This window comes from Periplaneta americana, chromosome 6 (genome assembly GCF_040183065.1).
Source record: "Periplaneta americana isolate PAMFEO1 chromosome 6, P.americana_PAMFEO1_priV1, whole genome shotgun sequence".
NCBI classification, from domain to species: Eukaryota; Metazoa; Arthropoda; class Insecta; order Blattodea; family Blattidae; genus Periplaneta; species Periplaneta americana.
This window is the reverse complement of record NC_091122.1, coordinates 75,991,790-76,018,006: the sequence shown is the minus strand read 5'-3', so window position 1 is coordinate 76,018,006 and position 26,217 is coordinate 75,991,790. Positions and strand designations below refer to the sequence as shown.

General features: G+C 36.0%; 2 protein-coding genes across 3 annotated transcripts in view; one reads left to right on the top strand and one right to left on the bottom strand.

Moving 5' to 3' along the window:
• The window catches only part of LOC138701423 (ras-related protein Rab-7L1-like), a 163,541-nt gene extending 161,263 nt beyond the window's left edge, over positions 1–2,278 (bottom strand). Inside the window, exon 1 of the mRNA XM_069828291.1 lies at positions 1,848–2,278. Within this exon, the coding sequence (XP_069684392.1) occupies positions 1,848–2,058 (211 nt within the window). The 5' untranslated portion in view covers positions 2,059–2,278. The remainder of the gene's footprint in view (positions 1–1,847) is intronic.
• LOC138701421 (ankyrin repeat and BTB/POZ domain-containing protein 1-like) overlaps positions 1–26,217 on the top strand; it is a 119,510-nt gene that overhangs the window by 60,631 nt on the left and 32,662 nt on the right. For both annotated transcript variants that reach the window (XM_069828286.1, XM_069828287.1), the window contains 2 exons: positions 16,278–16,498; positions 24,322–24,480. In XM_069828286.1, coding sequence (XP_069684387.1) covers positions 16,278–16,498; positions 24,322–24,480 — 380 coding nt within the window. The remainder of the gene's footprint in view (positions 1–16,277; positions 16,499–24,321; positions 24,481–26,217) is intronic.

Here is a 26,217-nt window from a genome sequence, read left to right as displayed (position 1 = left end):
ACTTTAATAGTAAATAATTAAACATACTATTATCAACAGCAGCACTAAAAAAAAGGATTTAGTCAATAATAAATTTCGCTGTGCTAGATGATAGGTTATGGTGACCAGTTGTCCTCTTTTGTCAGGACATGTCCTCCTTTTTAGGGCTTTGTCCGGGGTCCAGGCGAATTTTAAAAAAGTCAAGAATTGTACTCCTTTTCGTAACTTGTATGCCTGATATTTTAAAATTATCTGATTTGACGCATTTTCCAAGTAATTTGCCTGTAGGTGACAGCAGCATCGATGGTATATATTCTTTGTCAACGATTATAACTCTGTTTGCTTACAAAGTAATATTAAATTCGCATTTTGTGCAGTTTTTTTATGTATTTGATAATAATTATAGTTCCCTAGGCTTTCCTGTAGTTAATTGTAAAATCATTTTATATTATTAAGTTTTATCATAAGTCCACTGTAATAACCAAGTAACCCATATTACCAAAAAAGTGCTTTCCATACTACATTCCTTAAACAGCATTCGAAAATTCCTTCTGCTATCACTCAAGAAAATACTAGTGGAAACACTAGTAATGCCCCACTTCGATTATTGTGATTTTCTACTGACTTGACCTCATTGTCAACCAGTCGCAAAAATTACATGTTCATAATTCTTGTTTTCACTTCGTCTGCGATGTCTGTCGCTCTGACCACATTACCCCATCCTTCCAAACTCTAAACTGGCTACGGCTTAACGAACGTAGAAATTTTCATTCTCTTGTTCTCCTTTTCCAAGTCCTTCACACCTCTACACCTATCTACCTTGCCTCCCGTTTCAGTTACCTGTCATCATATCATAATCTCTTCACACACACGCAAAATAGCCGCATACTAGCCATACTAACACATAAGACATCATCGTATTCATCATCATACACAATCTCGCTCTCGCGCTTGTGGAATACCCTACCCAGTGACATCAGAGACTGTCGGAATTTAGTAACGTTCAAAAGCAAGCTTATTAAGCATTTTCTTACTGCGTAGAGTAGGTTTAATTTGTACTTAGTCTATAAAAGAAATGCTTCTCTCTTCTTAACTTTTACAATAAACTGTCTAGCCTTTATTAATCAGTTAATTTTTTAGTATTTTGATTTTCATTGTATCTGTAAATTTAATATTAATTGTAATTATAATTGTATTCTTAATATTGTAGTTGTAATCCCCTGGTAGAGGGGAAGAGAAGGCCTGGTGGCCTTATCTCTACCAGGTTAAATAAATAAATAAATAAAATAGATATTGATATAATTTTAAGTATAATATAGGCCTAAGCCTAAATCTAAATAGATATTTTCTGTTCTCTTTAATAAAGTTCCCTTGACTTTCATATGTAGCTAACTGTAAAATTATTATTATCATAAATATGTTGTAATATTAACATACTTTTAAGTGTGATATAAGCCTAAATCTGTACTGTAAATATTTTGTAAGAAAATAGATATTGACGTAATTTATAGTATAATATAGGCCTGAGCCTAAATGTCCTCTTTTTTTCGAATAATGCCCTCCTTTTTTAAGCTTTGTGTCCTCTTTTTCTACCGATGTGAATGCCTAATGCTCTATGTGGAATATTTTAGTTTAGACCTACCAAACTAAAATCTCACGAACCGCCACTGGTATTACAAACCTCTGACTAATCAATTGCAGATGGCTCAGTAAAATTTAGTAAAAGATTGGCCATTAACTGTAGATTTTCCTGTTACAGGCACATGACTACCTTAACTACAGTCAATATTCACATTAATGAAATGTGTGTTTCAAAAGTAGCTGTTGTTCCCATATTCTTTAATAATAATTGCTTCTGTTACACTTACTTCTGTCTGGCACGAAGTACAATTGAGCCTCACTTTCTGGTTCACTCCCCTCATCAGGTGTTTCATTGCTGTCCTCTTCATATTGCCTGCATTCTTCCCAAGTCAGGGTGAGAGAAGGCCCTATGCGAGGCCAGAAGACAAGTTTCTTAGACATCACAGCGTGTAATGAGGGCGAAACATTGATACAAAGCCTTATAAATGCTGAAGCCATAGAGTTCTTCCTCTGGATGTCAACGTGTGTTCTACAAATATTTTAACTTCACCATGGGTAGAATGTATCACAAAAGTACACTAAAACCAAAATATAAATAATAATTTGAGTATCAAGAATAAAAACATTGGAGTCTTTTCTGTGTTTTTCCAGATGACAACCAATAGTTTAAGTACAGTCAGCTCTTCATAGTTTTTTGTTTATTCTTAAACAGTTTGCTTTTGAAGATTGCATAACCAGAATAACTTCATATTTTCTATTTCTTTTTTCGTTGATTTTTCGCCATAATTTTAGCTCATATTTGAGTCGTGGCTCATATAACTGAAATGTTTGTTTTAGATTATTTATGGTAAAAGAAGCTTTATGTTTTCTAATGTTTTGAAGCACTTTTGTTTATATTAATTTTTTCAATGTGTTTGAAAAATTTGGGGGTAGATCGACATTTCAAAAGCCTCATTCCAGTTTATAGTATGTTTGACCAAACATAGTGTGTAACAAATTTCATTCGTAGATATGCCTTTCCAGCCTCATGGTCTAGTGGTCAGAGCTTCTGGCTATAGTTCATGAGGTCCCGGGTTTGATTCCCGGTTAGACCACAGGAATTTTTCCTTAAAGGGGATTATTCCTGTGTTCGTCCATGGTCTGGAATTTAGGTTAAGTTTAGATTTAAGACCTCTCCTGGCACCACATTATCATAATCATCCTATCACATCATCGGGGTAATGTAACTCCGCCTTCCAGGTGCCCCAACCTCAGAAGTGGGTTACAACTAAGCCATGGCCAGGAGAGAAGACCAGAAATGTCGAAAAGACAACCTGGTGGCATTAGATAAAAAAAAAGTCTTTCCCTTCAGATAGTTGCTATAAGAAGTTAAGAAATTTTGGAGTCAGTGTTCTACTTGAGACTATATAAATAACCTAAGAATGCACTATGATATGGTATTACCACAGCAGAGTACCAAAATTTCAAAGTAATTTATATGTATTTCATATCCAATGTAGGTAGATGGATGGATGGATTGATTTTTGTCGAAGGCATAAAAATGCATAGACATAGTCCGAATTTAAAGGCCTACATAAAGGCTCTAGATCAGGGAGAGTCAAGTGACTACACTCTTGTGCATACATACAAACCCTCAAGCCCTGAAGTATGGCTGCGGGCAAAGGTAGCTGCTTCCACAGTGGCGGAACTAAGAACTTGTATGTGAACCAAATTTGTGATAAAAATATAAATTAATATCAACTATTAATTGAAGTACACAGGTCTACACCTGTGGAGTAACGGTCAGCGCGTCTGGCCGCGAAACGAGGTGGCCCGGGTTCGAATCCTGGTCGGGGCAAGTTACCTGATTGAGGTTTTTTCCGGGGTTTTCCCTCAACCCAATAAGAGCAAATGCTAGGTAACTTTCGGTGCTGGATCCCAGACTCATTTCACCGGCATTATCACCTTCATTTAATTCAGACGCTAAATAACCTAGATGTTGATACAGCGTCGTAAAATAACCCAATAAAATGAAATGAAAAATTGAATTACACTTTCACTGATAATTGCACTCTACTGAAAACAGTACTCTATACAATTTGGTACAGTTAACTAACTATACTTACTTACTGGCTTTTAAGGAACCCGGAGGTTCATTGCCGCCCTCACATAAGCCCGCTTATCCTGAGCAAGATTAATCCATTCTCTATCATCATATCCCACCTCCCTCAAATCCATTTTAATATCATCTTCCCATCTACGTCTCGGCCTTCCTAAAGGTCTTTTTCCCTCCGGCCTCCCAACTAACACACTATATGCATTTCTGGATTCGCCCATACGTGCTACATGCCCTGCCCATCTCAAACGTCTGGATTTAATGTTCCTAATTATGTCAGGTGAAGAATACAATGCGTGCAGTTCTGTGTTGTGTAACTTTCTCCATTCTCCTGTAACTTCATCCCTCTTAGCCCCAAATATTTTCCTAAGCACCTTATTCTCAAACACCCTTAACCTATGTTCCTCTCTCAAAATGAGAGTCCAAGTTTCACAACCATAAAGAACAACCGGTAATATAACTGTTTTATAAATTCTAACTTTCAGATTTTTTGACACCAGACTGGATGATAAAACTTCTCAACTAACCATATACGAAATAAATTCTTGCATGTTTGCACAACAATGAAACAAAACAAAATATACACTTTTATACAGATTAACACACTACGAAATAAAACTGTTCACTGTTTGTCTTCTTCTGATTGCTATACAATTCAATTAACAAAATGAAACAACAGTACAAACGTTGTTATTCAAATACAATTCTCTAATAATAATACTTTTTCTTATACATCAGAGATCCGTGGCGATTTTTGCAGTTTTCTGTTAGTAAGCAGCTTTTCAATTTGCAGAGCTATTGTTTTAGTACCACACAATCACAAACATGCTTTCAAGTGTTCATCACTTAGTTGGCTTCTGTGACATGACTTTGTAAACTTCATTAAAGAAAACAGTATTTTGCATATGTAGGTTGTCCCGAACATGCACAATGTTCTTACAGCGAGATTGTGCAGTTTAGGAAACCTTCCTCGTGGAAAACAAGTATGAAAATGGTTAATACTTTTTCTGTTTTGATACTTATCCTTTAACTCAGTATCGTTTTGTAAATCAAGTATTTCTAATTGTAGTTCAGCAGGAATATCCAGGACAATCACTGAAAAAGGTGTTGCAAATATCTTAAATTGTTGTTCAAGTTTTCTAATGTCCTGAAATCTACGTTCGAAGTCTTCACACAATTGTTGCATTATTCTTATATATTCTTCCATGTCCAAGGCTCCTACGTTTTGCATTACTGCAGTGAGGTTCGAGAAATGTACTGTCTCCTTGTTGATAAACTGGTGTTCTCAAAGACGTAATTTCTGTTTAAATGCTTCTATACTACCAAACAACTCAATAATAATGCACTCTCTACCCTGTAGTTTGGTATTGAGTTCATTAAGATGGCTGGTTAAGTCCGCAAAGAAAGTCAAATTATTTATCCATTGTTGATTTTGGAGTTCTGGAACAGGTTAGCAATGTACATCCATAAATAAAGCAGTTTCATTGCTAAGTGCGAGAAAACATTCCAGAACTTTTCCTCTACTTAACCACCTTATCGGTGTGGCAGATTAAATCCCCATTCTCACTGTTAATATCATCAAGTAGTGCCCTGAACTCCCTGTGATTAAGTCCTTTAAACCTTATGAAATAAATTGTTCGCACAACAACATCCATTTAATTTAATATTTAATGGAATGTGTTTCACTGTATTTATTTATTTTTTTGTTTCTTATTTTTATTATCTAAATCGTGTTTATTTATCACTTAACGCCAATATGTATCCCACTGTGTTGTTGTTTTTTATTATTAATCTATTTTTGTGTACATTTTATTCAATTGTCGGTTTCTGGTTTAATTATCTAAATCCTACTTATTTGTAATCTATTGCTAATATGTATACTAATGTGTTTATGTTTATTTTTATTTTTACTGTGTACATTTTTTTTTATTGAATTATCGGCTTCTGTTTTTATGTGATTTGTACTTGATTCTAACAACATTAATATGTATTTCACTATGTTTATTTTTATTTTATGAGGTAAATTTTATGTAACTACCTCTTTTGATCTCATTATGTACCTAAATTGTATCAGTATGTAATTACTTAATTCCGATCCAGTTTTATGTTCAACTGTGTAAGCAAGTTTTAATCCTTGTTGAGTGTAAGAGAAGGCCTTACGGCCTTAACTCTGCCAGGTTAAATAAAGCCATTATTATTATTATTATTATTATTATTATTATTATTACATTGCTAAGGTTCATGTTTTTAGCACATAAATTTTCCTGGTGCTAAATGCAGTGCACTGTATAAGTTCCATTTCAATATTTAATTCTTCCCTTCTATGTTGTACCAATGCCACAGCCCCCTGTTTATTTCCACACATAGCCAGCACTCCATTGATAGCTAAAGACACCATCTTCTGCCATGGAAGTTTGAATTGTTCCATTGTCTCCTTGATACAAGTGAAAATATCGGCCTCAGTAGTAATATGTTTCATTGGCACAATATTTAATAGTTCTTCTCGTATTTCAAGTTCTTTATTGACATTCCTGATGTAAATAGCAAGTTGGGCAGTGTGGGTAATGTCTGTCATTCCTCTCATCTATTGCAAGAGAATATGCAATGAATGATTTAGCAATTTCTGACAGCTAGCTTTCAATATCGTCTGCAAGGTCCTGTACACGACGTGTACTGACTGACTGATAATCAGGTAAATGCTCTGGACTTAATTCTTCAGCTGCATCAATTAAATATTGTTTTGCTATCTCACCTTCGCTGAACGGTCTCATGTTTCTACCAATGTGTAATGCTGTTTTGTAGCTCACTCTAACAATACTAATGCGACCATTTGCATCTTCATTGTGCATTTTACATTTCAGATTTTCAACAAGACAGGAGCATTCATTGTTTTTGTATTCATCAAACTCATTCGAATGACATGAGTAATACTATTCTAAACTATATCTAGTTGTTTTTGTTTAGAATTTTATAACACACTAAGCACTTTACTTCATTGTTTTCTCCTAAAAAAGAAAACACTCTTCTCATATATCTCGGAAAATTGTAGGCATAGATGACTATCTTTCCACTTCTGATGTTTCTGCCATCATGTTACTCTATCACTGATAGACTGCAAGTGTAAATATCAGGCGCACAGTAAGAGCAATAGACGCCCCCAAGCATCCGCGATAGACTGCAGTGTACAACTGTACTGCCCGCAGTGGAAGCCGTAAGCAGGCCTGTACGCCCTCCCGCAACCTTGACTCGACTTGGCGGAGTCTGCTCTAGATTGTAGGGAGACAGTTTTATTAACATCTTTTTAATACAAATCAAGCTTTCAAGTATAACTCCCTGTAATTCAATTATTCAGTCTTTTTAATACATTTCGTACATTTAAAAAATATTATTTGTATCTTTAATGTCAACTTTATACCATAAACCATATAAGTTCTGCTAATGTTAGTAAGATGATGTACCAGAATACTTCAACTATTTTTGTTACAAGTATCATAAGCATGAAAATCATTATTTTGATAAAAGTCAGAAAGTCCCAAACTTTAGCAGAATCTAAGAACTTTAAATTACTATCTTTAGACGAAGAATTGATCTCATCATTACCCTTGTTACTAGAAATACCACGAATATTAAGTAGCAGTAAATCTGGGTCAGATGTCAATCTTTTGGAGACAACCTCTGACAAATGTGAAACAAATTGTAGATGTACACATTAACCAGTCATATTGAAGGATTCATGACATTTTTTTTAATTATTCCAGTAGATTGTAACCACAGTCTAGTACATACAGTCACGAAGCTCAATACATAGGGAATATGCATCCAATGACAGTTGAACTTTAGTTGCTAGCCACTAGGATCACTACTGTCACACAGTCTATTGTTCCTAGTACTCTCAGTGCTAACCGCTTGGAGCATTGTATCACGAGAAATGCAAAAAATCACCTCAAGCTTCATGACCATATGTACTAGACTGTGTTATAACTTGAAAGAAGATTATTGTTTAGTGTATTTTCCTAATAGTTGTTTGCATATTACTTCTGGGAATTTTGAGACTAACATCCCCTTTATATTAGTTTCTACTGTATGGGTACATGTAGATCAAATCATTTAGGTAATGTTTTAATGTCATTACATTATTATTACCCACTATTTGAAGATGAGTGTTTGTATGTTTCTTCAGTTGAACAATCTTCCAATCATTACCAAAATAAACATTTTATCCTATAACGTGAACAACTGCTGACTTTAAAACTCTCTTGACAATGTCATTATTATTATTTACTTACTTACGGCTTTTAAGGAACCCGGAGGTTCATTGCCGCCCTCACATAAGCCTGCCATTGGGCCCTATCCTGAGCAAGATTAATCCAGTCTCTACCATTATATCCCACCTCTCTCAAATCCATTTTAATATTATCCTCCCATCTACGTCTCGGCCTCCCCAAAGGTCTTTTTCCCTCCGGGTCACTATTATTATTATTATTATTATTATTATTATTATTGTTGGCCTGAACAGAAGTAGATTTTTCTGAACTTTGTTTCTTACATTTTGTATAACTTCACATACTCCTACCCCTAGTTTATCATATAACTAATTTCCTATGTCCCTATATGTACAATTTTTATTTAAGTCCACATTATACCTGCTTTTTTTTCTAAAGTGGGACATGACATTTAGTACTGCAGTCAGAAAAACAACTGAATATCACATAGTGTGGGAGGCCTGTTGCTATGGTAACAATGGTTTAGTTGCCAAATTTACAGTTCCCACATGATGAATGCTCAATAGCTCTGTTGGTGCCATTTGTTGTGTACACAGTATTAACTATTAATACTTTTCATATTTAATTCTCTGTCGCTTTTTGTATCGTTTTATATCTTCGTGTCAATTATCAATGAATGTTCTAATATCAGCCATCTAACCTCAGCTGGTAGTTCGCGTCAGCGTGGTTGCCCAAATTGGCAACATAGCGCTGTAGTTGTAAATATGGCCGCTTAACTGTGATGTCCCATCTTTGGAAAAAAAAAAAACTGGTATAGTAGGTGTAACAATTAAATTTAGTGTTTTTAAGTTACTTTGTTTACTGATGTACATTAATCCAAGTCATCAGTTTCATTAATATAAGAAATTACATCAACAGTCTTTAACATATTTCTACTTGTTTCACTAAAAACTTAACTTTTTCATGAAGGTCACTTATTATGTCCTTCTGTTTAATGATTACATCTTTTTGTTTAATCACGTAGTTGAAAATACGCATGTCCAACTTAGTCTATTATCAAAATCAGATAGCTCTAGTAGAGCATTCTGGAAACCTGCGTACTTACAGTCTCACTATTATTGCAATACTTAATGATTTCTCCATCTATAAATTCTATGGTATTAGTAGAACCTAAATGTCTCACATCTGCTGGTCTAAAGTATAGCATAAATTTTGGCCCTCGGTTGTACAATGCTTTAACTAAATTACACCCAAAACTTCTAACATGTAACCCACTAACATATAAGAAGAAAATTAGAAACGTGTTAATATCTTCAATTTGATTAAATAAATTTATAGCCTATGTGTATGAATTAATCAACCTATATTATATTTGTATTCTATAATTTTGAAATATATATATTAGTCCTACTTTTCACGTGCGATATTATTCTTCTCTAGTGTTAATATTATATTATATAATTCCATTGCCGCTGTAATTATATTTTAGTTCCTATTTTATTTCACTTATTTTTTTATATTATTTTTATTATTTTTTTTTATTTTAATATTATATCTGAACTGCGACCGAGCACGAGCGCTGCTCATTCGGTCTCAAATTTTGTTAATACTATATCTTCTTTTTGTATTGCTTGTATTATTTTATTTGTATTTCTCTTTGTTTGTTTTGTAATTATATTTCTTTATTCTGTATATTTGAATTTAAATTAAAAAAAAAAAAACTTAGTTGACTTCGCACAACTAGGATGGTAACTATTTTCACAATCCAAACACTTGAAATCATTCACCAGCTTAGCTGTAGCACTTGCAGAATACAGTACTAGACAAGTTGTTCTGAAGAACCATGACTAGTACAGAGTGGTACCTACATGTCCATATTGTCTGCTCAGATATATAATTGTCCATAGAGATGCGTATTAATATCTGTAGATGCATATACAAATGTACTTTTTAATGTTTTAAGTTATTCTTCATATACATAATGCAATATATGTACAAGGTGGTTCAAATATAAACTGGACTGATTTCTTTTCAAAAAATCCAGGAGAGAAGCTGCAACCCTCCCCTCACTTTCAAGGGGTCAGAGTGATTCAGTCTTGTCTGAGAGCTAGTAAGATCTAGTACAAGCAAGATGAGTTAGCAGAAAATGCTGCAGAGTGTGGAACAACACATCGTCAAATTTCTTATTGGAGAAAGAGTTCAGCTGTTACAAATTTTCCAAAGATTAAAAAAAAAAAAAAACAGTTTCGAGAATAGTATATTTCAAGAACCCATGTATCTGAATGGTGTAAAGCCTTCAGAGAGAAAAGAGAGAGAGTCGAGAACAAGCCATATGATCATCGGCCACGAACTTCAATCACCCAACCAACATTGACTGTTCTACTGAACATATTCGGGAGAACAGGCACATCACTGTAAAAACTTGCTTCATATTAATAAAAGCATTTATACACTAATGTTTGTGGAAATTGCAACACCAAGAAGGATACATGTGACTGAAATGAAATTGATACTACAGATTAGGTACAGCTGTCAAAAGAAAAAGTGGCCGCTCTCCTGTATCAAAGTTCCCTTCGGGTATCTTCGCTACAATTCGGAGACAGGTGATGTTACATGTTGTTGGACCACGTTGCCTGATATCTACAGTTATAATTGAAGTATACTGTGTGTTATTCGATAGCATAATGGTAGCGTTCAGGCCTCTTATTCATGAGGTCCTGCGTTCGACTACAACCTCGTGCTTTTTATGTCCTTTTTTGTTCTGTTTTTGAGAGAGACAAACTAGACATAATGGCTCCTTTCTCTTTTATAATTATTTTAGTAATTAACATCAGGTTCATTAATATATTATACCATGACTTTATCATTATCATTATGATATTGTGGCTGCAAATGGAAAGAAAAAAGATTTTATTCTCAATAAAATATCTTTCGTGGCATAAACATAACAAATTTACTGGCATCGGCCTTAAAACATTCAAACAATTAAGCGTTCAAAAAACAAAACAAAAAGCCACAATTCAATATTTAGTCTATCTTCCTCTTATCTCGATCATCTTGCAGTCGAGTGGGCATGGAATTGACTAGTCTTTGCAAATAGCGACTGTTCTTAGACACGATATTCCAGGCATTCTGAACATACACACATAAATGTTCTGTCCATGGGCAGGTCTTACATTGCAAACCCAGCAATCTCCAATCTTTCCTATTTTCTGCCTTCCTCTTAGTCTCCGCATATGATCTACATATCCTAATGTCGTCTATTATTCTTTTCAACCAGAGACCCAACCAATTCCTTTTTCTCTTTCTAATCAGTTTCAGCATCATTCTTTCTTCACTCACTTTTTCAAACACAATTTTATTTCTTATTCTGCCTGTCCACTTTACACGCACCGTTCTTCTCCACATCCACATTTCAAATGCTTCAATTCGTTTCTCTTCATTTCGTCGTAATGTCCATGTTCTTTCCCCATACAATGCCACACTCCACACAAAGCACTTCACTAGTCTCTTCCTTAGTTCTTTTTCCAGAGGTCCGCAGAAGATCCTTCTTCTTCTATTAAAAGCTTCCTTTGTTCATGTTTGCAGTTTTCTTGGGAAGGATAGGCCTAAATGCGGTAACATCCCGTTGCTTTCTGCACACCACTATCTCTTTCGCATCTTATTAAATTCCAAGGGGCCCAAGCGTGGAGATAGAATGGATTTGACTAATTGGGCCCTCCGGACTTCACCGAAAGTCACGGCAAGGGTTAAATATTAATTCTATCAGGATGTTTGACCCGGTCAGAGACCGGGAAATCTCAATTAGCCTTTGCCCCCCGCATCCTGGACTAGCTTCTACGAATCATCAGAAGATCTTAGAGTGTGATTGGGCTAATTTTTCCAAAAATGTTTCCACACTTTTGCTCTCGTAGCTCAGCGGACGAACGTCGGAATTTAGATGTCAACATCTCAGGTTCAATTCCTCGTTACTCCTTTTCATTTTATTGTGGTTCAAGATAGTATAATGTAATAATACAAAAAGAAAAACTAATAGCAGTATTATGCAACTGGATTTTTCCAAACCTAATATTAAATTTATGTTATTTATATCGCTAAAGAACGATTACAATATAAATAACTTGAATATTATTTATACAGTATCACTAAAGAACGATAACAGAATATAAATTATAAATATCGGTTTGTTTAATTAATATATTGCAAAAGAATAATAACAATATAAATAACTTGAATACTGTTTCATAATGCTAATGAAGGAAAACAGAATATAAATGATAACTCGAATATTATTTAAATAGCTAAAGAACGATAACAATATAAAAAACGTGAATATTATTCATATCGGAATTTCACAGATTTATTACAGATGTATTTAAGAAATTGTAGAAGAATAGTAATTAGTAACAGTGTCCTATTTATTCTTCTTGGAGCCAAATTTGTAACTTTTCAAAGTGTGGTTACTATGTTGAAGTGTATGTGTTGTAACGGATGCTTGATTTGTTATGTATGTGAGTCAGTTATGGGATGCTTGATGTCGTCGCAATGTCGTAATTATAGTTTGATTGTGTTTGTGTGACTATTGTGTATTAATTTATGATGTATGGTACGGAAAGCTGCATATTTGTGTTATAGAAGTGTTACGTATGTGTGTTGTTAATGTTTTTGTATGTTACAAATTGATACCTGATATTTGTTTTGCAATCGCAATGCCTAATTTACGGATTGTTTATGTTTTGTTTACATCGCGTAAGCTAATTTAATTTTCTTTTCCATTTCTCTTTATGCTTATCTTTTTTGTGTATAAAACTATAGCCCTAACATACATATGTAAAATACGGCTAACCCCCATTGGAAATACAATAATAATTATTATTCATATCGTTATAATACGATAACAGAATACAAATGATGACCTGAATTTTATTCATATCTCTAAAGAACTATAACAAAATATAAATAACGTGATATCCATAAAGAACGATAACTGGATATAAATGATAATTTGAATATCATTTACATCGCTAAAGAAAGATTAAAAAAATAAAATGAAAACTTGAAGAAGGCCCGAACCCACGACCTTTGAATCATTAAACAAGCACTCTACCGCTGGTCTACGAGGCGTAGATATGGAACACTTTCATAGTTCCGGAACTGCTTGTACAAGCACATGCATCGTGTAACATCGCCGCGACCCGAAGTGGACTTTGAAAATATTCGCTGTTCACGAGTGCGGCCACTTTTTTTTTGACAGCTGTACATAACAATACACAAATGATTAGAATTATAGAACTGTACCTGATCTGTGACCGTGAGATTTCAGTATGATGTGAAGCCTCCATGCACTGCAATCAGAGCCTCTAAGCATCCTGGCATGGAATCAAAGGGGGCCTGGATATGTTCCTGGGGAATCTCCCTCCACGCAGTTTGTATGCAAGTCCACAAAGCGTCAAGAGTGGGTGCTGGAGGACCATGACGAACAAGTTGCCAACCAACCATATCCCAGACATGTTCGATGGGTGACATGTCTGGCGAACGTGCAGGCCAGGGAAGCAGTGATACCCGTCATTCTTCGAAGAAGGCTTGCACAATCCTCGCCACGTGTGGCCAGGCATTGTCCTGCTGAAATATGGCATGTGGTGTTGTCTGAAGGAGGGGCAGTACCTCGGGCTCTAAAACCTCCCTAATGTAACAGTTACTTTTCAGATTGCCCTGAATACGTAGGAGGCGAGATCGCATATTGTATCCAATGGAGCCTCAAACCATCACACTAGGCATTTGTCCCCTATGTCTCTCAACAACGCAGGTTCCCAGATTGCATTCATAATGGTAGCATCTAAGACATATGCGGTCATCATTGTAAGACAAGTTGAAGTGGGACTTGTCCGAAAACACCACATTTTGTCACTCAGCACGCCAGTGACGGCATTCACGTGTCCATTGCAGTCTGAGACGGTGGTTTCTGGACAATGGAAGCCAACACAACACATGCGAGCCACTAATTCAGCCCTCAAAAGACGGTCACAAACCATTGACACAGACAGGTCCACACCAGTTGCAGTACTCCAAAGTCGACTCAACACTGTGGATGAAGCTGTACTGTCTGTCAGCGGTTATCCCATGCTGTGGTCACATTACGTGGTCCAGTACCCGCTTGTCTCTGCGTTCGACCCTCTTCTATCCATTGGTTTCACACACACATCACTGTTATAGCATCATGCCCTGTACAAGCCGAAATGCCACGGTATGACAAACCTGCTTCCCGGAGACCAATCATTCTGTCCTATTCGAACTCACATGCTGATATTGCGCCCTTCCATGTTGACGAGGCATACCTGCACTAGCTTTCACGTTTCCACTTCGTTTGAAAGTCTGTTCTATAAATCTCCGGAGTTTGGAGCCATTTAGGCCATTCTTTCTGAATGTTGCACTTTTCACAAACAATAGTGTATATGCGGATGACATGATGATTTGGACAGCTCACCAAACATAGAACAAAGATTGGAGTATTGGAAGACAGTAGCAGAAGAGTATGGCTTAAAAACTAACATTGAAAAAGCAGTAGTTATGAAAATATCAAGAACACAGAGTAAAGACTGGAATATTAAGTTATCAGGCACAAATTTGTAAAAGGTAGAGAAGTTCAACTATTTTGGAACAGAAATTACTTCATATGAAAAAATACAGCATGAAATTAGCAAAAGAATACAGAAAAGTTCAAATGTATACATTTTAATGAAACATTTAATTTGGAATAAATGTGTACCCATAAAGAGCAAAATGGCAATGTATAAAACATTTCGAGCCAGTTTTGACATATGCTTCAGAAACCTGGAAATACACCATAAAAGATCTGAGCAGAATTCAAGTCTCAGAGATGAAAACACTGTTAGTTATTGTACAGAAGATATGAAGAGATAGGATACGAAACAACACAATTAGGGAAACTCTGAAGGTTGAAAAATTAACACAATTAGAAAATAAGGGATTACAATGGTTTGGGCACCTTAACAGAGAATATTAAATTTAAAAGTGAAAGAAAGACGACTAATGGGAAGACCACAGGAAAGATGGATAGATCAAATTCAGAAGAACTTACAGGAAAGGGGATACAAGTGGGATGAAATAAACAGGAAAAAGCTTGGGAAGACAGAGACAAATGGAGGCATATTTGGAATCAACCTTCCGAAAGGAGGACACAGTAAGAGGAGGAGGATGATGATGATGATGAGTATATGTATAAATATTGGTATTGGTAATGTAGAAGACATACAAAACCATTTGCATTACAGGAAAATGAACACCTGATGGATTTCTGTGCACATTGATTGACGAAAACAAAACGGTACATGCAGGTGGCTAGTCATATCCTAAGATGGTTTGGAACAGGAGGAGAATAATTTCTAAACTCCTTAGTGGCCACTGATCAGACCTAGGTCCTCTATTTCGTTCCTCAGTCCCAATAATCATTGAAAGAGCGATGCCATTGCAATTCTCCCAAGGCCCAAGAAACCAAGGACAATCTTGGCTGTAAAAGTCATTGCAACTTTTTTTGAGATTGGAAAGGAATTATCAATGTCAATTTCCTTCAGGAAGGCAGGACTGCTGATGCACAACATTACGCCAACATTTGATTGAGAGAAGTGAAGAATAAGATTAGTCCAAGAGGAAGAGAGAAGGAAATCAGATTTACCTTCTCCAAGACAATGCGAGGCCCACACTGACAGAAAAACCATGGACAGCATCAGGAAACTAAAGTGATACCTCCTGCTCCAATCAGCTTACAGTCCAGATATGACCCCAAGTGATTTTTACCTGTTTGGGAGGCTTAAAACTGACATGGAAGGAGCACAGTTTGAGGATAACAATGTTGTGATCACAAGCATTGTTGAATTGGCTATGCACCCAACCAAAAGATTTTTTGGAAAGGGGAGTAAAACAGTTGCTAGAAGGCTATGATAAATGTAGAAGCCAATGTGGACTATATATCGTCGCCTGAATGCAAGAACTAGGTAATTTGATTTTTCATGTTTTGTGACATCGCTTATTTACTTATTTATTGCACTAAGGAATATGTCTCGTTTTCTTTTACCTATTTGTTATATTGGAAAATAGATGTCGCTGGTATCGTTCAATCAGTTACCTAGATCCTGGATTACATTTTGTGCGATTTTTGCTATGCTATAAAAGAGGTAACTAAAAACGCAAATTTCGAGTTACCTAGTTCTGGCATTCAGGCGACGATATGTAAAATGGCTAATTTTGTCGCAAAGTATTTTCTAAACAAAATCAGTCCTGTTTCTATTTGAACCACCTTGTATCTGTGTGGTTTATGTAATGTATATTGTGAAATTTTAATCTGGCTGTACTAACTTTACATATGTGGATGTTCTCTATAGAGTGCATGAAACCTGGAACTAGCGTGAAGACATTAACCCTAGAGTCAACAGAGTTGGCAGCAGAGCTGCAACAGGACCTGGGTGTGCTTGGCATGCAGGCCGTGCCACAGGAGCTTCGCACATGGGTTACCGGTGTTGATCTTCCACTCATGCCAGTAGTGCCGCTGTACCTTACAGATATCTGTTTCATTGTGTTAGGCTACAAGTTCTACTGCCATAAGGTAATTCGAACAGCCATTCAGTTTAGTTTCTTTTGAGTACTTTTCCAGAATTACAAATTAATTGAATTATCGGCAATATAGCAATTAATGGTGTTTGGATGATGGCTTGGGTGCATTTAGCAACATAATCTGTAGATAAATTTTTTTCAGTGATGCTTCAAACCACTACACTTCAACCATAAAAATGCATGAATGATAATCAGCTGCAGTATGATATTTTGTGTCCACACATCAGCAAATTATACAGATGATTAATAGACTAGACGGCATTTCGGAAGGCAGTCAGCTGCTATGTGCGCCATAGCATTTCTGGTATGTGACATCACAAGCTTGTACAGTAGAACCAATCGGAATCAGTCTATAACAAGTACTTGTTTGTTCACGTGTGAGTGTTTCAATACACTGAATAGGTAAAACTAATATGTACTGTGTGTGTGTGTGTGTGTGTGTGTGTGTGTGTGTGTGTGTGTGTGCGTGCGTGCGTGCGTGTTTTTTTAAATAAATGGAAGAAGATACTTGAAAAAGACAAGTATTGCACAGGCAGGTGCGGAAAATAGTGTTTAAGGCATATAATTATTTTAAAAACGTTGACGAGCAGAATGCTGCCAGCCATCTTGATGCTGGCTGCAACGTTGCCAACGCGCAAGAAACGACTGCAGAAGCAGTGGGATTGAGAACAGTGCAAAGAATATTGTTAGTGAAGAAAAGAGGGTTTGTTTGGTGTTATGCTTACAGTAATCAACGGCTAAGGTCATTATTGTCTTTTGATAATTTAAATTTTCTCCTGCACTATTTGTATTGCACATGAACGTGAAGTTGTTGTATGCTGCCTTGCTCTCTCTATCTGTCTCAATGCAAATGCTAGCAGACTACCGCCTTCCGAATTGCTGTCAACTCTAGTATGTGCTACGAAACTGCTAGCTAGGGAACAGGACACATGATGTAACATATCCTGTTGTGCATAGACTGATTGGTAAGGATGTTTACTCACAGTAGATAGAACTAGAGAATCATTTCACAATAAAGACTCATTTACAGAGTGAACACAAAGCCTTTCCCTGATTATGAACAATTGCAACTATTTTAGATACAAAAATGAAAGTTGTGGCATCACATTGAGTGATTCATAGATTTTTCTTTCCCTTGCATGTGGCACTGCAGTACAGTCAAGTTCAATATCAAAATGGTGTCTATGCAGGAAAAAATGCAGTGCATTTTGTGATATCACGAAAACGTGGTAATCCATTACAGTTCAGAGACACTCCAAAACATGGACGAAATCCTCCATATATGAAGACCATTAAAAGTTGGTATGTAAAGTTTAAAAAGACTGGCAGTGTTGGAGACCAGAGAAGAAGTGGTAGACCTGGAGTGACAGATGAGACTGTTGATGCTATGCGACAGTTTTTTTATGTCTGAAAAATAGACACATTATGCCTCAAACGAACTTGATGTACTCCAAAGTACTGTGGTTAAAATTTTTCACAAACATCTGTATTTCCCTGCAAGCTTTGTTACCAGACGATCGTCCCTGAAGTGTTATATTTGTTGCGGACATTCTGGAACAAATTGAACAACATAATGACTACCGTAAGATGGGGTAATTCCGATATAGTATTATAATATCGATCATTTTGCTTTTTCATTAAAAGATTGTAGCTCTTAATTGTATTATATCGTGAGGTATGTCGGAGAATACGTTATTTACGAAGCTAATATTGTGGCTGATATGAACCAGCTGCGTGAAGGTTTGCTGCTGTTATTAATTAAGTTTCATTTTCCATTGTTGATGCCGAGTCGTTTTCTGCTTGCTATAATATCCTTGTGTAACTTCAGTTCTACTGCTTCACTGGAAAGGTTTGTGACATAGGTGAGAGTTAAAATGTGTTGTATAATTAGTTACTTATATTATTCGTCAGTTGGATAATTATTAGGCCATACTTACTTGAAATTAAAACACTTGATATGGGAAATGGAAAAGTTCCAGGGTAACACCGATCATGGGTGGTCCTATACAAAAAAAATCGGGACCATCACGGAGATGTGATAGATACAATCCAGTTGACTTGGATAATGCTGTTCGGGCAGTAAGGAATGGAAAATTGGCCATTCAGAGATTTCCCTTGAAGGAAGTGGATGTAAGTGATATTGTTCAGGACTACTTGAGCTGGAAATGAAAAGAGGAGAAAAGATTTACGAATAATCGTCCTGGGAATGAGTGGTTTCGTGGATTCCTAACTAGGAATAAGGAGCTCTCAACCAGAATGAGTGAAAACAGAAGCGATCCAGAGCATTCATAACGAGAGATGCAATGAATCAATTCTTTCCTAATTTATAAGAGGTCTTGAATGGAGTTCAGCCTTCAAATTTGATAAACTACGAACAAACTAATTTTTGTGATGACCTAGGGCAGAGTAAGATCATAGTCAAGCGAGGTTCGAAACATCCAGTGAAAATTTTGTACAGCTCTAAAACAAATATTAGTGTTATGGTGGCGGCAGCTGCAGGTGGCCCTGTACCTCACCGTGTACAGAAGCACACGTCCCTATGATACCTGGACAGAAGGTGGAAATAATGGTGCAGAATGTGGTCGCAATAAAAGCGGTTGGTTTGACCTAGGAACTTCTGGGAAATGGTTTTGTAAGATGCTCCTCCCCTATGCAAAGAAATTACAAGGGCCTAAAGTAACAATCGGCGTTAATTTATCTAGTTATCTGTCCATAAGTATAATAAAGCTATGGTAAGAAAACAATATAAGATACGGTATGTGTTCTTGCCACCTAATACATTATTCACTTATGTCAGCCACTTGATGTGGCATTCTCTCATTCACTGAAGGCAGCATGGAGACATGTGTTGGAGCAGTGGAAGAAAACAAATATGGGAGCAATGCCAAAATCGGATTTCCATGATTTCTATAATTTTTATTCTCGAAAAATGATTAAATATAGCATGGTACAGTGTTCTTTGTAAGCCCTAAGTTTAAAATATTTTTTAAACTTAAAATACTGATCGGTATAACACCTTCATACTCTAATTGTGATCATAAGGGAAATTTAATAGGTGATCGGTATTACCCCATTCTGCCAGTTAACACTGATCACTGATTTTTCTTTAAATCTTTTTTAAACATAAATTATTGATCGGTAAAACCCCTTCAACAGTTTAACAGCGATCATGAAGGAAATTAAATAGGTGATCGGTATTACCCCATCGTATGAGGTAACACCGATCACTGATTTTTTTTAAAATAAAATGATAATTAAAAGTAGTCAAATTATGAAAAATGTATCTATAGGTACTTAAAGATTGAGAGATAATTAATTAATTGCTTTATTATGCATGTATTAAAGCAAATGCTAATGAACTACGTACGAAAATATATTAAAAGTGATCGGTATTAGCCCATTTTACGGTACCTTAAACAAAGTTTGTTTTTCTGATGAGGCAGTCTCTCACACCTCTGGAAGTCAACAGACACATCGTTTGGATTTGGGGATCGAAAAGGTGAGATGTTTGCGAAAACTTAGCATGAAATCGATTAGACGTTAGATATTCATCAGGCAACAAACTGAGCACACACTGAAGTGTAGGCCTATGCATGGAAACTTTGAAAGTTAAGATATAATTTGCTGAAGACCACATCACTACGATAGCGTAGTTTTTCAGTAATAAAAGACTTTGTGTTCACTCTGTGTTTTAACCCTGCATTGGTTGCATGGCATCTCAAAGATGTCACACTAATTTCTTTCGTCCTTGGAAGTCCACACATGCCATTTTCCTTTCAATCAAGAATTCGTAATTAATATATTGTGACTTTTTAATTCAACACAATAATGTTACTTTTATTACAACAACAATGACTTTCTATAACTGAATTTAAAACACTCCCGTCAACAATGGGTATTCACTCCACACAGCAACACAGTATTCGTTATTGCACTCCTCAGACGATAATGACAATTCACTTGGATTATTGAGAACAACAATGTACTGCTAATCTCAACTAATGTTCACAAAGCACTATTTACAAAACAAAACTGTCAGTTCTCAGTTCATAGTTCGTTGCCTTTGCTCGTTCTTCTAGCTCATTCACTCATGTTCACAGTATATCGAACCCAAGACTTCCACAGACAGTCCACTGCACTCGAACTCAAGACTTCCGGATACGCCGCACTCGCTGGGTCGCTGCCACAGTTGCAGTCCTCCTCAAGTCGAACCCAGGTCTCGAAGGCTGGCTTCCTTGACGTTCACTGACTCGCTGTTCTAAACTGAACTGGCTGTCTCCTTCTTCACGTCTCCTATTTATCACTAAACCATAGTTTCCAGAAAGTACTGTTTCCAGTGTCTTCCACCTGTTACTCGCAGCTTCTGTTTCCACACGATTCTGTTCAGGAGGTTTCGTTCCCCCCTTCACCTCGCACAGTGAAGCACCTGCAGCTTTGCGTCCCCTTTGCTTCGTACCACACCGCACATGCCCATTCGCTAGATGCATGCACAACCTCCTCCGCAGTGCTCCCCGCCTCTGTGGGATGCGCAATCGACTCCCGGCTGTCACAATATCAAATTGACAGGGTGCTGATTTTAGTCCAACTCTGGTGATTTTAAGTCATTAATATATATGTATATACACTGTATGTCAGTAGCATCTCCTGAAGTATTTTCTATACAGGATGGAAGGAGACTGATACAACCAAAATTTAAGAGGTGATTCTACATGTTAAATATAACAGAACTTTTATTACACTTCTTCTTCTTCTTCTTCTTCTTCTTCGAATCTTTTCCCAATGTTTGCAGTGCTGTATTGTGATAATGGCCTGAGAGAAATGACTGATTGCTATACAAGCAGATAGGTAAAAATAATCTGAATAGTTTGTCTCTTGAGTTTTTTTTTTTTTTTGTGCAAATGAAACCATTTAGCCATGAATTTAAATTGAATAATTGCAAATAAATCTTGCAACATAGCGCTTGGTCGCATTCATGTGACTGAGTACAGCAGAGTTGGAGGGGAAGGTAAGAGATGTGTGGCCATGCATGCTGGAGTTATTGCAGTAGCCGTGATGCAAAATGTTTTGTAGAAACATAATGATTTCCTCTAACATTGTGAATGTTAGAAAGAATTTACTTAGATTTTTCAGACCTCTTTTCATTATCTATTACCAGTTTCATTTTGGTGCAGTGGTTATCTTCCATCCTATACATAATTGATGAGTACAGTGAAACCTCTCATTTACGGACATTGAAGGGATATCTAACAATCTCTCCGCATCTGGGAGGTGTTCTTTATTGGGAGGGAGGCTCCCCAATCTAACAGTAAATTTATAATATGCATTATGTATCCCTTCACAGTTTAAATGAAATACAGTATATTACAGTGAATTTTTTGCAACTTTAAACTACAGTAGATAAGACTGAGAAAAGGGAATACAGTACTGTAATTTACAGTTTTCAACTTAATCTTTACGTTCAGGTGCCATGTCTCTCGAAACAGAACAACTGATTGAAGTGAAGAGAATAATCCTACTAACCCTATCTTGTGTCAAATACAATTTCACGATCCTTGGACCCATCAGACAGGTTAAATTTTATCACTTTGTTTATCCACCTGCTTCCAGCTAACAATGGGTAGCCGGCTGGGCTAGTGATAGCCTATGAGACCTTTATGGTCTTTTTTCATGTTAAGGAATTTCTGTACAGTTCTCAAAACTAAACTTTCCATTTTTGTAACACATTAGGTCTTAAAATCCAAGTTCTGTCCGCAGTCAGGAGGTAAACCAAGCTTTAGGACTGTGAAACAGCTGTCTGTACCCGTGTCTGAGAGTGTCTGTAAACGAGACTTAAATTTATCATTATTTCTATATTATTTCAGTTGGGACATAAAAATCTGTCCGTATCTTGGGGATGTCCGTAAGAAGAGGTTTCACTGTATAAACAACAAAGATTGTAAGTGCACAGAATAAAATTTTTCAGGAGAGACATTTTTCTCCATCCAAATCATATATGAATACTATTCGTGACAACTGTTATTGCATACATTAGCTAGACCCTACTTCCACTTCGAATTCTAAGATATGACTTTTGTAGATTATTGGATTTTACACATAATACTTAAAAAGTGATAGAAATGCTCTTACAACCTTTGTTGTTTACACTCTTCAATTATTGATCAGTGATCAGAATGTCACAGATTGTGTAGTTTCTTGCTACAGTATGCTATATGACTGAAAATGAGTGGAAAGATGTATGAAGTAAGTTATGATACTCAGTGCCGGATTTAGGCCTAGGCAATGTAGGCAGTTACCTAGGGCAGTGATTTCTGGGGGGGGGGGGTGATAAAGGGCATCCTTCTCGTACTCCTCTTCCTATTTCACTTCCTTCTGACATTTCTTCTCCTATTTTGACTTTGACTCGTTTGATATAAAGGTTACTGAAGAACCTCCTCTCTTTTCAATCCACACCAATTTTCTTTAGAATATCCATCAATTTATTCCAGTCCACTCTGTCAAACGCCTTTTCCATGTCTACAAATACTATATACATTTCTTTATTCTTCTCAAGGTATCTTTCACCGATTGTGCTTAGCAATCCAATTGCATCTCTCTTACCTGTTCCCTTCCTGAAGCCAAACTGCTCTTCCATAATGTACCGGTACTGTAAATATTGCAACATTCAATTACTGTTTGTTAATGTAAATTATCTTATAGTTGCCATTGAAAGCATCTAGTATGTGGTGTCATTACAATTTTTAAACTACCGGTTCTCTCTGCTAATTAACCCAAATTTTATTATTTTAATATTAAATAAGATAATAAGTGGCTACAAATAAAGGAAAATTTAAATGCAACATAGTATTACAGAATTATGTGTAGAGTAATTTGAAAGCCCATCAATTCTGCCTGAAGATTATAGAAACAACCACATAGCTAGTTGGTGCTGTGTATATTCTGTGACGTGAGTGTCAGCAGCTGTATGGTGTTCAAGATTTAGCCAAGACTTACAAAATGTTTTGCATCTAAATCAGCTAGAGACTTCTCACTAAGCTTCACTGTCATGAGATGCAAACTGTTTTCAACAAGCAGAGAATTTCTTTTTGTCTGTTGCAATGTTATTCATTAAACTTTAACATTAGACTTAAGTCCTCTTTCTGCTTCTGCTGGTAGCATTTGATATCATTTAAACTACTCTTATGTTTAACCTAATTTGGAGAAAGCAATCATTGTAGTGCAGTGAAGTGCAATCAAATTTGTTCTTAGTTGTGGTAGCAGTATGTTCAAAAAAATTAAATAGACAGTACAGTGGTTGATGTTTTGAAAAGTGGAAAGTTATAAATAAAGGTTGTGAAACAGTAGAAGGTGTAAATGAAATTTTTAAAATTTCATTCAATGTAATAATTTTTTTTTAAGATTATTGGCAGAACTAAATGGTAATTTTTTAACTTTACAAATTTAACAACCAGTTCTGCAGACTGACTGAATGACACGACTGCATCTAGTATTACCATAATTTAATGGGGAATGCTGACGAATAAAGATATTAAAAGAAAAACAAATCTCATTTGTTAGTGAATTATATTGTGTATATTGATCGAATACATGATAGTCTTAGAGAGTTTATTTTATAACTATGGCTGTTTCTCTCAGATATCAATTAAAAGAAAAACATACACAAATCTCATTTGTTAGTGAATTATATTGTGTATATTGATAAAATATATAGATAGTCTAGCAGAGTTTATTTTGTAACAATGGCTGTTTCTCTCATATTAGATTAAGAATTTAATATAGGAAAGGCCATGTAATAATGTTGCTCTTTTTTCTTCGTAGGTGTTCTTTTGTGGAAGGAGTGAATACTTCAATGCTTTATTACGAGATCATTTCAGTGAAACTACAGATGATGATGGTAATACAGTGGTTATAGTGAGAAATGTTTCAGTAGAAGCATTTGCAGCAGTTGTTTATTATATTTACACCAATATTGTGCAGGTAATGATCTTGTTCCATATTACAGTATGATTACATTCGTTTGTTCATCTATGAACTAACTTAACTTAATGAAAAAGTTAAACTTAATTTTAATCTCTTATACAACGAACCCTTGAAAGTATTAATGGTTTAAGTCAGCTGACGTTATTTGAGATACTGAGAGGTTAATTTAAAATGCCGTGCATTTTCACAACTTTAAAATATAATGAACAATTTTAAAATGTTGAGATAAAAAGTCTTCCATCTAAAACTGTAAAGATACAAACAAAATTTATTTTGCATTTTTTTTATATATTTTTCGTGTGCACCATTTTTGCGTTTTTTACTTTTTCAACTGCATAATTTTTATTACTTTTCCTTCCACTTGGCATTCATTATTTATGTAGACATTAATAAGTATCATGTATGTTAACACAGCATTATATTATACATAATTTACATAATACAAAAGCAAAAACTGTTCATTAAGAGTTGTGAAATATTTTTCATCTTACAAGGGATGCTTTCGGACCTTCCGACGAAAATCACTATGAAACTTTCTGGGCTGAACAAGCAAGAGGCCAAAGTAATTGGTGTGAAGTGTGGCATTTCGCAATCATTTGCTACCCCTAAAACAAGGCGTATAAAAGTAGGGTTCGCAACTGTAATATTTGTAGTCATAAGTTATGAAACACACTGTACCTGAGAGACATGATGTCATTTTGTGATAATGTGCATGCCTGGTAGGTCTCCTGCCTTGTGTAAATGAGTGCGTTTTGTATAACTGTAAATGGCTAGGTAGTACGATTCAGGACATGAGCTTGTTTGTGTGTTAAAGAATACTGTAGGTGAAATACGTGTATACTATTGTGTGTTTATCAAAATGAGTTGTAACCCTCATGCTGTGGTATAGATACTGGTGAATGAGGTGACACAGAATTACCCAGCAGACAATACCCATCCAACATACATCAACAGGCTAATTGCATGGGAGTTGTTTATCATCCTGGAGAAATATGTCAGTGGCAGCATGGACATATCGGAAGGACAGACATTGTGGTGTGATAGTGATGAAACATCGGACACTTTATCTCAAGATAATGATGTGTTCGGTAGTCCAGTTCATAACACGGCAACCAGTTCCAGTTCCTATGAACCATCATCTCCCAATTTCAAACAGAAAAGTATCCACGAGCAGTTCTCTAAAATAATAATGCAAAGGATTTATGACAGTGTCAAGATTGGAAAGAAAAGTGTTGCAGCAACTGCCCGAAAATTCAAGACATCACGGCAAAAGTGAGGCAAATAGTAAAGGCTCTTGAGAGAGGTGGTACGATAGAAAACAAACATGCTCGCATTCGAGAGCATGTGTACACCAAATTCAGGAATGCACGTAATGTTGGAAACACAATTCACTACTGGCATTTAAAGACTTGTACGAAAGAAGCAGCTATTTTCATGGGCATTCCCAGATTTAAAGCCAGCAATTATTTCCTCCGTCAATTCAAATGCCGCTACAAAATACATCACGCAAGATTACAAGATTCATTACTAGGCAGGATGTTACTCTTGATACTGACGTGAGGACCAGAGCAATGGAGTTTGTGCGAGAAGTTACGGACTACATTTCTGCTAATGCAATCGATGCCGACATGGTGTTGAATACGGATCAAAGTTGATTTGAGTATGAAATTACCTCAAATAGGACACTATCAATGACTGAGGAAAAGACAACTGAAGCAACTGTTGAAAGCATTG